At 31.6% G+C, this 14,828-nt stretch overlaps 1 protein-coding gene and 1 long non-coding RNA gene across 34 annotated transcripts in view; one reads left to right on the top strand and one right to left on the bottom strand.

Annotated features, from left to right (window-relative positions):
• Window positions 1–12,332, bottom strand: part of LOC109620461 (multiple epidermal growth factor-like domains protein 11) — a 29,408-nt gene extending 17,076 nt beyond the window's left edge. For 30 of the 33 annotated variants that reach the window (XM_066066335.1, XM_066066338.1, XM_066066349.1 and 27 more), the window contains exons 1-3: window positions 11,250–11,357; window positions 8,549–8,709; window positions 7,900–8,028 (exon numbers count right to left, since the gene is read on the bottom strand). In XM_066066335.1, coding sequence (XP_065922407.1) covers window positions 7,900–8,028; window positions 8,549–8,606 — 187 coding nt within the window. In that variant the 5' untranslated portion in view covers window positions 8,607–8,709; window positions 11,250–11,357. Of the gene's footprint in view, window positions 1–7,899; window positions 8,029–8,548; window positions 8,710–10,683; window positions 10,720–11,249; window positions 11,364–12,208 lie in introns of those variants that run through there. The other 3 variants (XM_066066321.1, XM_066066320.1, XM_066066323.1) reach the window with 3 other exon arrangements.
• On the top strand, window positions 363–4,204 carry LOC109619064 (uncharacterized). The gene is made up of 3 exons (XR_010708034.1): window positions 363–1,013; window positions 2,025–2,307; window positions 3,026–4,204. It is a non-coding gene; the product is annotated as an uncharacterized lncRNA (long non-coding RNA).
• Window positions 12,333–14,828: the final 2,496 nt, after the last annotated feature.

Here is a 14,828-nt window from a genome sequence, read left to right as displayed (position 1 = left end):
CTTTTTTGTATAAATGAAGTAATTTTTCTATTTAGATATCTGAATGTCACTACACGTGTGTAAATAACTAAATGTGATGTCAATTTGAGAGAGAGAGAGAGAGAGAGAGAGACTAAGTTAGATTTAAAGGAATTATATCAAAAGGGAAAGAGGAAGAGAGAGGAATTATTAACATTTTGTTTAAGTAAAACATGATTTTCAATTTAGATATTTGACCTGAATGTCACTACATGGGTGTAAATAACGAAATGTGATGTCTGTTTGAAAAAGTCAGAGAAATTAAGAGATAAAATAATTAGATTGAAAGGGAGAGAGGAAGTGAGAGGACTTTTTACAGCTTTTTTTTCAAAGGAGGTAATTTCCTTTTTAGGCGGAAGCGCCTATTGCAATTGCTTTCATGACCTTCTACGTCATAGGTCAAATTCCTGCCCTTTTTCATGGTAAACTATCGGATGTTATTTAAACTAAGGGCACACAACTCTATAACCCCCCCCCCCCCCCCTACTGTTCGACCCCCGTTTAAACATCGTTTCTGATAATAGAACTGTGGTATGTCTCTAAAGTTTTACTTCATCGTTTTTAATTATCCATTGAAAATGCCTATAGCAAAGATAGCTAGTGGTAGATTTACGTTTTTGATAGTACAGGAACGAACGATAACTCTTGCGATGGTATGCAACATAAACAAAGGATAAGCACGGAGTCTGATGCCTGTAGATGAAATTCCGAGGGAAAAAAATAGTTCAATTTGAAATTGCGTGTTTATGAGTACAGAAGGAAAAATTGATAGGGAAACAGGTAATGAATGCTTTTTTAAAAAAAACAAGGGTGTGTATAAATCTATTTAAAAAAGATTATTAGAATGATACAATGCCTATAAATTATTTGTAAACATACCAACGGTTCGCGTAGTAATCTCAGACAATACTGCATAACGTTATGCAGTGTAAAAAATTTGTCAACAAACCCACGTTGAGAACAACTGGTGACTGTCCATCTTCTACATACGTAAGGTAAGTTAGGTAATTAATGTGTTACTAGTATTTCTCATTGTATAAACGTTTGCCTCATCATTTTAGATTTTCATGTTACAATAATCTTGATCGAGGAGCTGGTACATTCTTAATCCGATATTCCTCTGACTCTAATCCCCGCTTGTATATTGTGACGTGCGGAGAAGACATGTCACAATATAAAAGTGGGGGTTTGAATCAGAGAAATCTCAGATAAGTACATAAATTTTATGAAAGAATTTATATTGTTTGTGTTAGGCATTCATCGATAATTCTGAAATGTCGGTCTTATGTTATGATTACTGTACAAGGCGAGGCCTACAGGATATCTTTAAAGATTGAAATTTAGCACAATGGAATCGCATACAAAGGAAGATTATAATTAACATTTCCTTTTTTTAAATTTTTATTATTTTGTGACATCTTTGCAGATCTATATGTTTATTTGGTAATTTTATAATATGTTAAGAACTGCACTGTATGATATAGGGTTCATTCATTTTTCTTACAAAAAATTACAATATTCAGCTTGGTTTAAAAATGACTCATGAATAATGCAAATGAATTTTCTCTAAAAATATCTCAAATATAGCTTATAAGTATCATACAAGATACAATTCATTGGTTGATACAACAAATATTCCAGATAGGCTATTACAAAGATATTTAATTGAACATTTAAAAAAAAGAATATGATTTATCCTTTTACCTACTGTATTTACTTGTATCTCAGAATTACCTTATCATTACTCTATAATGAAAGTGACTAAAATTTCCTATGGAAAATTCTCTACATCATAATTTATATGATAATTTTGATGACTGCATCTTTTGTTTTTAAATTTTAAAATTTTCAGTTCATGAAAACTTGGACTATATACCGGTATATCTTTGATCTACCATGTTCATGATTAATTGCAATTCCAAAAAGACTCAATTATATACCTGACAATGATTATAGATAATAACCTAACATATATCTTTTTGTTCTATATGTATATGTTCTTTCAGATGAATGTCAAGAAACTGATTAACATTAACTGACAAGAGGAGACAGTGAGAGCTCAACATCATTCTTCATCTCTGGTGAAGAGGAGAGTTGCTAAATTTGGGTGCACAGCTAAAGTCAAGCAAAACAAAAAAAAGACAGATGTTATACAAATGTGGTGTTGGCTTCCCAGTTCAGCACTTTTAAAGAGGGACAAACATTGCATGTTTGCAACTTCTAAATGGAAGCAGGGCATCTGAAATATGCTGGAATCCTCATCTTAATGGCCTTAACGCCATTTTCAAGGTTAGTAAATACAACTAAATTTAAATACGATATTCTCCGTGGTTTTCTTGTTTACGTATGAACTAATTATACCCATGCTCGGAAGGAGAGGGGGTATATTGTTTTACCCTTGTGTGTCTGTTTGTCTATAACACAAATTTTGTCAAAGATATCTCAACAACAATCGCAGATGCTTGAAATTTTTAACTCAGTCTTTGTTAAGGCATGCCATTCAGTAGGATTGATTTTTCAAAATATTTGATGTCAACTTCCCATTACATGTAATGTTAACTATGCTTTTTTGTATACACATCAGAGCAGGGGTATCACTAGTGAGCATTGACTCACAGATATCTTGTTGTCATATCTTTAATAATATAATTAATATTCTTGTACTAAATGCAATTGAAAACTGAAGGATTTTGGAGAAAAATTTTTAACTTTCATTTACAGTTCAATCACTATATTTTCCATTACTTGTATGTAATATACCAAAATAACCTTACAATTATTGATAATTCATATCGTGTGATCTTCTTATATATCTCATCCTTTATTTGCAAAATACATGTATACTTTTGAAAATAAATTATTTAAGGTAAAACACAAATAAATTCAAAATATTTTATAGATTAATTTTTTTTAAAATCCATGTTTTCTTTATTGGAGGTCAAGTATATTGTAATGAAATATTGCTTGATAACATATCCATTATTCATTTTTCATCAACACATTTTAGAATATCCTGCTGAAAAAGACAGTTGTCATTGGTATAATGGATGCAAGACAACACTAGTGAATTGAAATTGTTGTTACCACAAATGGCACACTCCAGGATTACACGCTTTCCAAAAACACCATTACAGCATGCAGCCATAAAGGGATTCTTTGAAAGTCTATGTTCTGTAATGGTGGAAGTTTCCGTGAAGATTCCATTAGTATTAAAATAAAAATTTAAAAGTTAAAAGTGCAAATGTCTTCAATACTAGAGACCTGTGATTTGACAGTACAACATGGAGCAATTGTAAAGGACACATAATTTGTACATTATTGAATATTAATATATAGTTATCCATAAATTACTGGGCTTTTACATTGTATTGTAATTCTCAACATTTGCATATATGTTTGATCTTTGTAAAATATGTTTGGTATACAGTACACTAAGTAAATACATTCTTTCTAAGTTTTAAACATTTTTCAACAAAATATATGAACTGCAATCTGAGGATCAATTAGAGGTCTGCAATTCTCCACATATAAAATGACTTTGAAATCATCCTGTTACTGTTAAACTTGAGAATATATTAAGAAAACATCAAAATCTCTTTATTGAATACATTTTTTACAACACATTGTCCAGATATTTTGTGTATTATTCTATGAAGCTGATTTCTCAATGGCTATTGCTTCTCAGGTAAACAAAGTGACACACATACATGTACTACTTGATTCTGTAAAATACTGTAATCAAGTGATGTACAAATGTAACTTCTGAATTTTTGTAAAACATTATTTTAAAGAATAAAATACTACAGTTTCAGAAGTTCAGTTTACTAAATTCTAATACTATAATATTCTTTCATTATTATGATGTCAAATGAACATTTTTGACAAATCGGCATAATAAATGAAAATGTATTCCTGTAATTTCAGCTTGTATATAAGTATCAACTGTTATACGAATGTACTTCACAAAATAAATGTTTTGATGTTTCAATTGCTCTTCTCATTGAATCTTTATTTAAGGCATGATCCAGACTAATCTGGTGCAGTAACAGAGTATTTCCACATTTACTACATGTATATACCTTAATTGACATATTAGAATAGTGTTTTATGTTATCAAACTAATTCTTAAAAAGAAAATAGTTATAACAACACTATGACATTGACAACTTGCATTCATGCTTCCGCCTATCAGTACTTTCAGTACTTTGATTATTTATTGAGATACTTTACCTGAATTTCACTATGTGTTTGTAAATAATGAAAAGTAATGTTCATTTATAAGAGAGAAAAAAGTTGATAGAAAATAAGTTAAAGATAAAGAAATTAAAGTGGAAGAGAGAGAAGTTAGAGGACTTATTAAAACATTTTGTTTAAATCAAGGGATTTTCGTTCTATTGAGATACTTTACCTGAATGTCACTACATGTGTGTAAATAACTAAATGTGATGGCAATTAGAGAGAGAGAGAGAGAGAGAGACAGAGACAGAGACAGAGACAGAGACAGAGAGGGAGACAGAGATACAGAGAGAGAGAGACAGATAGAAAGAGTGAGTAGTGATACCTTTTAGTATTGCATAAAATCTGAAAAAAGTACATTTAAAAGTCTTGCTTTACAGAGATGAAACACATTCTCAGAATTTATATTTTGACAAGTATTTTTGTGTTGCAGCACCAGTGATCAGACATAGGTTAACTTCCTAGATAGACGATTGAGGACCAATAGTGTCAACGGAAAAAAATCTACGCCATGAATATTGCTTTAATCAATACTGGTTTAGAAATGAGAATGAAACTCTGGTACATTTTTTATTGATCGTGTGGTTTTCATGTATTCTCCCAAAAATGAAGATATGAGAGAATTAATAAACTGTTTACGTGTACATGTACGTGTAAATTCAGTAGCATTGAAAGTTGGGTTATACAATGTACATATTTTGCTGTTTTCATGTTCCTAAACGATCATATTGCCTTGTTCATATTAATATCTAAATGTTTTAGTAATACTCAATAAAAAGTCAGAGTCTAATGTAATGTCTTAATTACTTTCATAATCATTGATATTCATTTTTATTTAATGTATCAACATCACTACGTCAAAAAATACATGCGCGGATCCAAAAAGAATTCCGGGGGGGGGGGGGGGTCGGACGGTTATTTGAGTTTGTGGGGGGGGGAAGGGTCCGAGGCATATTTTTGGTAATTTTATAATGTAATTTAAAGAAATTTTAATTTTCAGACCCCCCCCCCCCCTGACCTCCCTCTAGATTCTAGCATGAAATAAGCTTAGCTAATGCATGATCTTGTTTTTGTATATGCCTTGCAATATTATGTAGAAATGATCAATGTGATTGAGCATTTTGGTGTGAATAATTGCATGAATTTTTATATCATTAAAACTAGTGCTCTACTCAGAAGTTGTGCCGTCATTCTGTCTTTAAATAACCTTACAGCTTTGGCTGAAAATGAAAGATGATGGATGCTTGTATATGCGTGTGATATACATGTACATGTAGGTAGAAGGGGCCTGTGATAGGATTTCTCTTTCAATAACTAAACTGCCACGGTCCATTAGTTGTTCGTATAACAACATTCGGTTTTAGCTATTCAAAAATCAAAAAAATAATTGAAAAACAAATAATTGGGTTTATTCAAAGATTTATTGGTTTGTTACATGCACTTTGAAATATTTCGCACTTTGAAAAAAATTCAAAGTGTGTTACTAGTAATTTTGGAACCAGTTAAACGCGCTTTTATTTTTTTTTTCAAAGTGCGTTGATATCGTCGATATTATAAAAAAACTGTTCAGGATTTGGTCCAAATAATTGATACTTTTATTGACAAACAATAACTGATTGTTTTAACCTTGGTTTGATATTGTTTAGCTCAATCGGATATATTTAAAAAAAAAAAACCAATGCATTCTCAGCTTACTTTATAAACAGTTTCTCGATTAGAATTTTTTTCTCATAAGCTTACGTAGTTTGACAATTTACACAGGAACAAATTAGGAGTTTTAAATTATCCAAATATGACATAAACTGCATCGCGTAGCAATTGCCTTTTTTCCTTTTTTGTCTATGCAGCAAAATTAATGTACTTCTTATCTGATACATTGGGCTATGTCAGAAACGTTTACTTCAAGTTGCTGAATATCATACGTTTTGGATAGAAAGATAAGGGGTAGGCAACATTCTTCCTGAAATCAATTACTAGTAAATGATGCACTGTATGATTGGTTAATCCACACCCACCCCCGTTCTCAAAGACGGTTAATGAGATTTACTAGTGTTAACAATTCATCATACAATCAGCAAATTAGAAATTCAATTCCAGATTTTTCTATTTTAACATATTTTTTTAAAGTGCGTTAAGTGTTTCGATAATAAAAAATGTTGAAGTTCCTTCATAACGCACCTTGAATTTTTTTTTCAAACTGCGTTAGCTTAGTCCTAAGTTAAACGCGTTTTATTTTTTTTTTAAGTGTGTACTTTTCTCAAAGTGCGTTGCCACATACGTTATTTAAAATCCACTATAAATCACAAAACTTGTGTGCTATAATTCTTTAGAAACTGTACAAAGAATGTATGGTGTATCAAATCATTTCATAATGAGAAGATGGGATAAATAAGTAAAATTAATGTAAGTAGTCAGTTTCATGTGTGTATTTCAAACCTGACAATGTAGTGAGAATCATGTGTGTCTAACTGGTGGGTCACGTGGTCTGATGTAGTGGAGTTCAGGGGAAAACCCAAATTTTTAATATAATGAATTTACGAATTATCAGCCCCCTAGGCTAATAAGAGTAAACAGTCTTTTATAAATTTGCTCAAATTTTTTCTTCACGACCCTTAGAAAATAGTGTAGTGACTTTCTGGTGAAAAGTCATGTGTAGTGAGTTTCATGTCTTTACGAGTATGTGTGTGTGTGTGTGTGTGTGTGTGTGTGTGTGTGTGTGTGTGTGTGTGTGTCTAGGTAACCTGGTCTATTTGTATGCGTGAAACAGTATGCGTAAATGTTGCAGCATTAACCAGTTTATCCAATTAAGGATAAAGGATTAAATAGCTATCTATCGAAATGGCTGAGTTAAAACCCATTTTAGGTATGAAAACCTAAACAGACTACTAATGCATTTTTTTTTCAATATCGAGCCTAGTTCTTTAATATAACTTTACATTCTAAAAAAGTAGTTTTGTTTTTAAAGAGCTTTTAAGAGTAGCATAAAAAGATATTCATACTTTGGTGATTTTAGTAAGATGTTTTTGCAAATTGCTATAAAACTAGAATTTTTATTAAGTTCTTATTTGTTTTATATATACAACCTTAAAACTACATGTATTTGAACATGCATAAAAAAAATCTCCTTACGGTTTTAGTTTATGGTGATATTTTAAAAGTGTGCATATCTACATTAAAGGTCATCTGCATCAATTTTTCACAATGTTCCATATTCTAATTTTCTGTAAGTGTCAAGTGCTATATATCATTTTCAAATATATTGCTTTAGGGAACTAATTTTGATCATGTTACCTAGGTGATCACGTTAAAATTACTACATAAATATTGATATAATATGGTGTGAGGGCCAAATTGCTTTTACTGTGTGATATCAGTGCTACTATCTGTTGTATCGACAGTTTTTCCCAAAACATTTTATACAATTACCATTAATAAAAACTTTGGTTTAAATAAAGATAATTTGGTGATTAATGCAAATATAAACTGTATAAATATCTATCTATCTATCTAGCTAGCTAGCTACCTAGCTACATTGTATCTATCTTTCTGTCTGTCTGTCCGTCCGCCCGTCCGTCTGCTCGTTCATCCTTCTGTCATAAACATGCTACATAGCTAATTTTTAAGAACATGACACATTCTACTTACGTCTTTGACAGCCATTGTTTGTTGTGCCACTCCATCCTTTCGCGCAAGAAGTGCAGTAGCGAGATCCAAAGCATACGGTGGAACAGCAAAGACAATGGCAATCACAGGTCGTACTGTCTATACACTGACCTTCAATTTTCAAAAATACACACTTATAGTACGTTCTACCGACAATAACATAATTTCTAACACTGAAGATAAAATGTTATCTTTATTAAACTAGCAAGTAACAAAGAGATATGTATATTTCGTTCGTATATTCTATACATAAGCTATATAAACAAACATAAAATTCAAGAGCAATAAACTTAAATAAGTTAAACCTTCTTACTGAATCAAAGCATGTATATATGGTTAGGAGTTTGATAGCAGTATTTATTCATAGTAATCGTACTTTGAAATTGCTTATTCATATATTTCGTTAGTTTTGTACATGGACATTACTATAAAACAAAGAGCACTACATTGAAATAGTATGATATTATACACTTTTTCGACAGGAGACAATTATCATTTTCAGATACACACTTGAAGATATAATAACATTATTTCGCCAAATTTTCCGAATTTATAGGTTAGATCACAGATGTTATATTGTTTCTATACTAATACATGATTACACCTTACAAACTTTATATATTATGCTTACTCGCAACACATTTGACAGATACAAGGATCACTAACATGTATATCCACAGGGACTTCATTTTGAATGTTCTATTTGTTATTTCAGCACACCTAAAATGTCTTGTTTATATTATTTCCTGGATCCTTATATCCTGTGATGAATAATAATCACATGGTATGAGGCTAGAAAATGAAAAAAATAACATCCGTCAGAGGTATTTAACTAGCATTGAAACACTCTTTAAAACTTATTATTGGTTAATTAACAATCCTTTAGACACTTAAACAGTTAGTGGGAAATTTTTTATTTATGTTTTGAAAAAAAAAATAATTATTTGTAACAACAACAAAAAAATAAATCAAATGCCTTAAATGGGAGAGGGGGGGGGGGGGGTCGTGGTTAGTGAGATTTTTTTTTCAAAAAGTAATGTTACTCAAGATAAAAAAAAAATAACAAAGTATATCTTTGCAAGTAAATCTCTGCAAATTGTAATGTCGTCCTTAAACAAACCTTTCTCGTGAAATTTGCTTGTTATGATAAACCTTTTTTTTTTTGGCAATGTTTACGTTAACATGAAGCTTAATTATGTGACGGGACAAATGCCTTTTTGTGTCACATATCATTTTAAAATAATTTTGATTCATCAGTTTATTCATTTTACGTTAAAAAGTAATGCTATAATAATTAACCATAATTGACAAAAAATAGTTTTGACACGTTGTAAACGACCCCTTTTAAATATGACTTGATCCAGAGTAAAAGACAAAACAAGCCCGTAAACACTGTGCCGAATAATTATGCCAGTGCCAAGGTGGCATTTTTGCACCCGCTTAAGATGCAGTTTCGGGAAAATCCATATAGACCAAATGATAGACCATTGCCCAGAGAGTATAAAGTCACTTTTGTTTTAAGTGTGTTTCACCTGACAGGTGAGATATTTACCCTTAAAAATTAATATCCCATAGGAAAATGATAATTCCTATAGGAGAATTGATTCTCCTACAGGAAATATTGACAATCCTATATGATTTTTTAAAAGTCCTATAGGAATTATATTTCCTATAGGAGAATGGTATTTCCTGTAGGAATTTGATTTAGACATGTAGTTTTGCTATAGGATAGTAAGAATTCCTATCGGATTTTATGAAATCCTATCGGAATTGAAATTCCTATAGGAAGTTCTTGTATTCCGATAGGAATTTTCAAATTACCTATAGGAATATTGTTTTTCCTATGGGAAAAATTATTTTTCTATAGGAATTTATTTTTGAAAGGTAAATATCTCACCTGACAGGTGAGATACAATGATAACAAAGGTGGTTGTTAACTCTTTAAGCAATGGTCTATAATATGGCATATTTGAATTTTTCGATATATGCAGCTTAGACGGGTGCAAAAATGCCACCTTGGCACTGGCATAATCATCCGGCACAGTGTTCGAAGCATCAGGGGGGCTAGGAAACACTTTTCTTAAGCTGACTTTAAATTGATTTAAAAAAGTGGATTAACATGGAGTTGGCTCACCCACATGTTGGTGAGCATGCAAAAAATTGAAGTAAAAGAAAGGTAACAAACAGTAAAATTGGAAATAGAAGTTATATGTACAGGTACAGTACTCTCTAAAAAGGAAGAAAATTTCAAGGTTTTTCCTTAACAAGTGGCAGCTATTATCTGTCTGGCCCATTTTTGAAACCATAATACATAATACATAATAAATTATTTCAAACAGTCACGTGGATTTTCTCTAGGTAGTCTTTTCAAATGTGCTTACTGTAAACTACTGGCAGGTTTTAAATCGCTTTCCATCAACTTTGTGTGGTCAGGAATGTTTGTTTGGTCACTATGGTCATATGCAACTTCAAAGCTTTAACCGATTTGATTTTTTTTTTTTGTTCAGACGCATAAAGCGACCAGACTGAAGCTAGCAGCCACTAACAGAAGCCACTAAGCCCGTAGAAGCTAGCAGCCAATAAGGAAATTCATCAAAGTACTGAGAGTACTCGAACAGAAAATTATATTTTACTTTATCATCGACATATTTTAATTAATATCACAGTGATTAATGCTCAGTAATTTGTACGAGCACTGACAACTTCCGAAGCACTAAAGCTCGCCTGGATAAGAATTATAAATGCAAAAGATGGAACAGCACTCACAATGGCAATCACAGGGCTCACTGCCTATACACTGGCCTTCAATATTTAAAAATACACACTTTAAGTTTATTTAACCAACAATAACATTATTTCTAACACTGAAGATAAAATGTTATTTTTATTACACAATCAAGTAACAAAAAGATATGTACATGTATATTTCGTTCGTATATTCTATACATTTCCTCTACAAACAAACATAAAATTCAAGAGCAATAAACTTATGGATCTTAAATCAGGTAACCTTTTTACTGAATCAAAGCAGGTATATATGCTTAGGAGTTTGATAGCAGTTATTATTCATTGTAATCGAACTTTGTAATTGTAATTCATATATATCGTTGGTTTTGCATGGGCATTACTATAAAATAAACAAAGAACAGTACCATGAAATACGTATATACACTTCCTCGACAGGAGACGATGATGATTTACAGATACACACTTGAAGATATAATTACTTTATTTCGCCAAAGTTTCCGAATTTATAAGTAAGATCACAGATGTTATATTGTTTCTTTATTTATACATGATTACACCTTACAAACTTTATATATCATACTTACTCGCAACACATTTGACAGATACAAGGATCACTAACATGTATATCTACAGGGAATTCATTTTGAATGTTCTATTTGTTATTTAAGCACACTTAAAATGTCTTGTTTATATTAATTCCTGGATCCTTATATCATGTGATGAATAATAATCACATAGTACGAGGTTAGAAAATGAAAAAAAAATAACATCCGTCAGAGGTATTAAACTAGCAGTGAAACACTCTTTATGACTTATTATTGGTTAACTAACAATCCTCTAGAAACCTAAACAGTTCATAGGGAATTTATTTATTTATGTTTTGAAAGAAAAAAATTATTATTTGTAACAACAACAACAAAAATAAATAAAATGCCATAAATGGGGGGGGGGGGGTCGTGGTTAGTGATTTTTTTTTCAAAAAGTAATGTTACTCAAGATAAAAAAATAACAAAGTATATCTTTGCACGTATATCTTTGCAAATTGTAATGTCGTCCTCAAAGAAACCTTTTTCGTGCAATTTGCTTGTTATGATAAACCTTTTTTGGCAATGTTCAAGATATGTAATTTCAGTTCGTATATTCTATATATATACATTTACAAATAAACATAAAATTCAAGAGTATTAAACTTATGGAATTTAAATCAGTTAACCTTCTTACTGCATCAAAGCAGGTATATATGCTTAGGAGTTTGATAGCAGTTATTGTTCATTGTAATCGAACTTTGTAAATGTAATTCATATATTTCGTTGGCTTTGCATGGACATTACTATAAAACAAACAAAGAACAGTAAATTGAAATACGTATATATACACTTCCTCGACAGGAGACAATTATCATTTACAGATACACACTTGAAGATATGATTGCATTATTTCGCCAAATTTTCCGAATTTATAAGTTAGATCACAGATGTTATATTGTTTCTATACTACATGTAATACATAATTACACCTTACAAACTTTATATATCATACTTACTCGCAACACATTTGACAGATACAAGGATCACTAACATGTATATCCACAGGGACTTCATTTTGAATGTTCCATTTGTTATTTAAGCACACTTAAAATGTCTTGTTTATATTATTTCCTGGATCCTTATATCCTGCGATGAATAATAATCACATGGTATGAGATTAGAAAATGAAAAAAATAACATCCGTCAGAGGTATTAAACTAGCATTATTGAAACACTCTTTAAAACTTATTATTGGTTAACTAACAATCCTCTAGAAACTTAAACAGTTCATAGGGAATTTATTTATTTATGTTTTGAAAGAAAAAAATTAATTTTTTGTAACAACAACAACAACAACAAAAATAGATAAAATGCCATAAATGGGGGGGGGGGGGGGGGGGGGCGTGGTTAGTGAGATTTTTTCTTCAAAATGCATTGTTACTCAAGATAGAAAAATAACAAAGTATATTTTTGCAAGTATATCTTTGCAAATTGTAATGTCGTCCTTAAACAAACCTTTTTCGTGAAATTTGCTTGTTATGATAAACCTTCTTTGGCAATGTTTACGTTGATATGAAGTTTAATTATCTATGTGACGGGACAAATGCTTTTTTGTGTCACATACCATTTTAAAATAATTTTGATTCGTCAGTTTATTCATTTTACGTTAAAAAGTAATGCTATAATTAACCATAATTGACAAAAAATATTTTGACACGTTTTAAGCGACCCCCTCTAAATATGACTTGATCCAGAGTAAAAGAAAAAACAGGCCCGTAGCATCAGAGGGGTGGGGGGGGGGGGGAGGAAACATTTTTCTTAAACTGACTTTAATTTGATTTAAAAAACTGGATTAACATGGAGTTGGCTCACCCACATGTTGGTGAGCATGCAAAAAATTGAAGTAAAAGAAAGGTAACAAACAGTAAAATTGGAAATAGAAGTTATATGTACAGGTACAGTACTCTCTAAAAAGGAAGAAAATTTCAAGGTTTTTCCTTAACAAGTGGCAGCTATTGTTTGTGTGGCCCATTTTTGAACCCAAGTATGGAATAAATTATTTCAAACAGTCATGTGGATTTTCTCCACGTAGTCTTTTCAAATGGCCATGAATGTTTGTTTGGTTACTATGGTCATATGCAACTTCAAAGCTTTATACGATTTGATTTTTTTTTTTTCAGACGTAAAATAATGCATAAAGCCTGCATATAGATCAGAAGAATCCATCAGTGCTTAAATGTTATGGGAAAAAAGCAAATTTGTTGATATTTTTTAACATAAAAGCGGCACTGAAATCAAAGGCCTGAAAGCCTGAGCGGCGCATCGCATTGAAGGTAGCTAAAAACGTCACTACAAGTTGTTAAATATCGCCAATCTACACATGGGGAAGTGGGCGCGCTTTTCCTCATTCAGTTGGACATCGTCTTATTCGTTTTATCAAGTGATAAAATACGAAACCTGTTTCTAGCTATAGGAAGACAGCAACTTACTCTCATTTTAATATAGATATTTTATATACGAAATTATTTCATTTTTTTTACCTCCTATATTCGAACAATTAACGTCGCCGCTTTTAAATTGAAGTACAAACTGTTGTTATGCAAATTATCTCATCGGTTGACTGGTCCTCTGTCCCTATCGTACGTACATCGCATTGCAGGCATTGCCAGTCTCATCTGCGTATTAATCTTTGTTTTGTTCTTTCATTGACGTTGATGTTTTTTCAATGTGTAAACGAGATATCTGTTGTAATGATTTGTTGACATTTTTAAAACGAATACTGAATATATGTTCCTAGTTGAAAATACGTAACAATCAGAACAACACTATATATTTTTTGGCGCATTGGTACTTGAGTTCTATGACGCCGCTTGTATATAAGCCGAGAGAAGTGAGCTGACAGCAATGAGGCCATATCGCTGATAGCGATGCGCCTCAAAAAGGGTCCATTCTCTATACATGTAGCTCAATTGCACTGTCCAAAGTTCTATAAGTTGTGAATTGAAATACAGAATACAGAGATATATATATAACAATGCTATAAACGGGAGTTTGAGTCTGGTGCTTTTTTACAGATGGTCTGCACGATGTCAGCTTAAAACAATAACTGTGAACGCTTATTTCATCAAATAACATTGAAACAAAATAAAACTTATTTAAGTTTGAATATATGTGTGGTACAGTGGCGTCGGAAACAAATGGGGGGAGGGCTAGACTAATCATCGGAAATCTTGACAAGCAAAAAAACAAACAAACAAAAAAAACAAACAAACAAACAAACAAAAAACCTAATTCCCAAGATCACGTAAATCCTAATCCGTGTGGGAGTAGGGCATGAGAGTACCTACAATTTTTTTCCCCCAAATCATGAAATTCCTAAACGGTGGGAAGGGGGGAGACCTATGATTTCAATTTTCAATATTACTATTAAAATTTCAACCTTTTTAAAGTAAATTTAGGAACAATAATGTTTGCTGCGAGAAAAAGTGTGTGTGTGTGGGGGGGGGGGGGTGGCCCTCCCTGATTTTATGTGCCTAATGGTTATGGTCTACCTTTGCAACAAAAGTGGAAGACGGTATGAAGAGTTGAAATAATTTACAGTCTTCGGGTTGTGCACTTCTTCTCCTTTGTAATTGG

This window comes from Magallana gigas, chromosome 7 (genome assembly GCF_963853765.1).
Source record: "Magallana gigas chromosome 7, xbMagGiga1.1, whole genome shotgun sequence".
Classification (NCBI taxonomy): Eukaryota; Metazoa; Mollusca; class Bivalvia; order Ostreida; family Ostreidae; genus Magallana; species Magallana gigas.
Note: the sequence above shows the minus strand (reverse complement) of the source record. Positions and strands in the feature narration are given on the sequence as shown.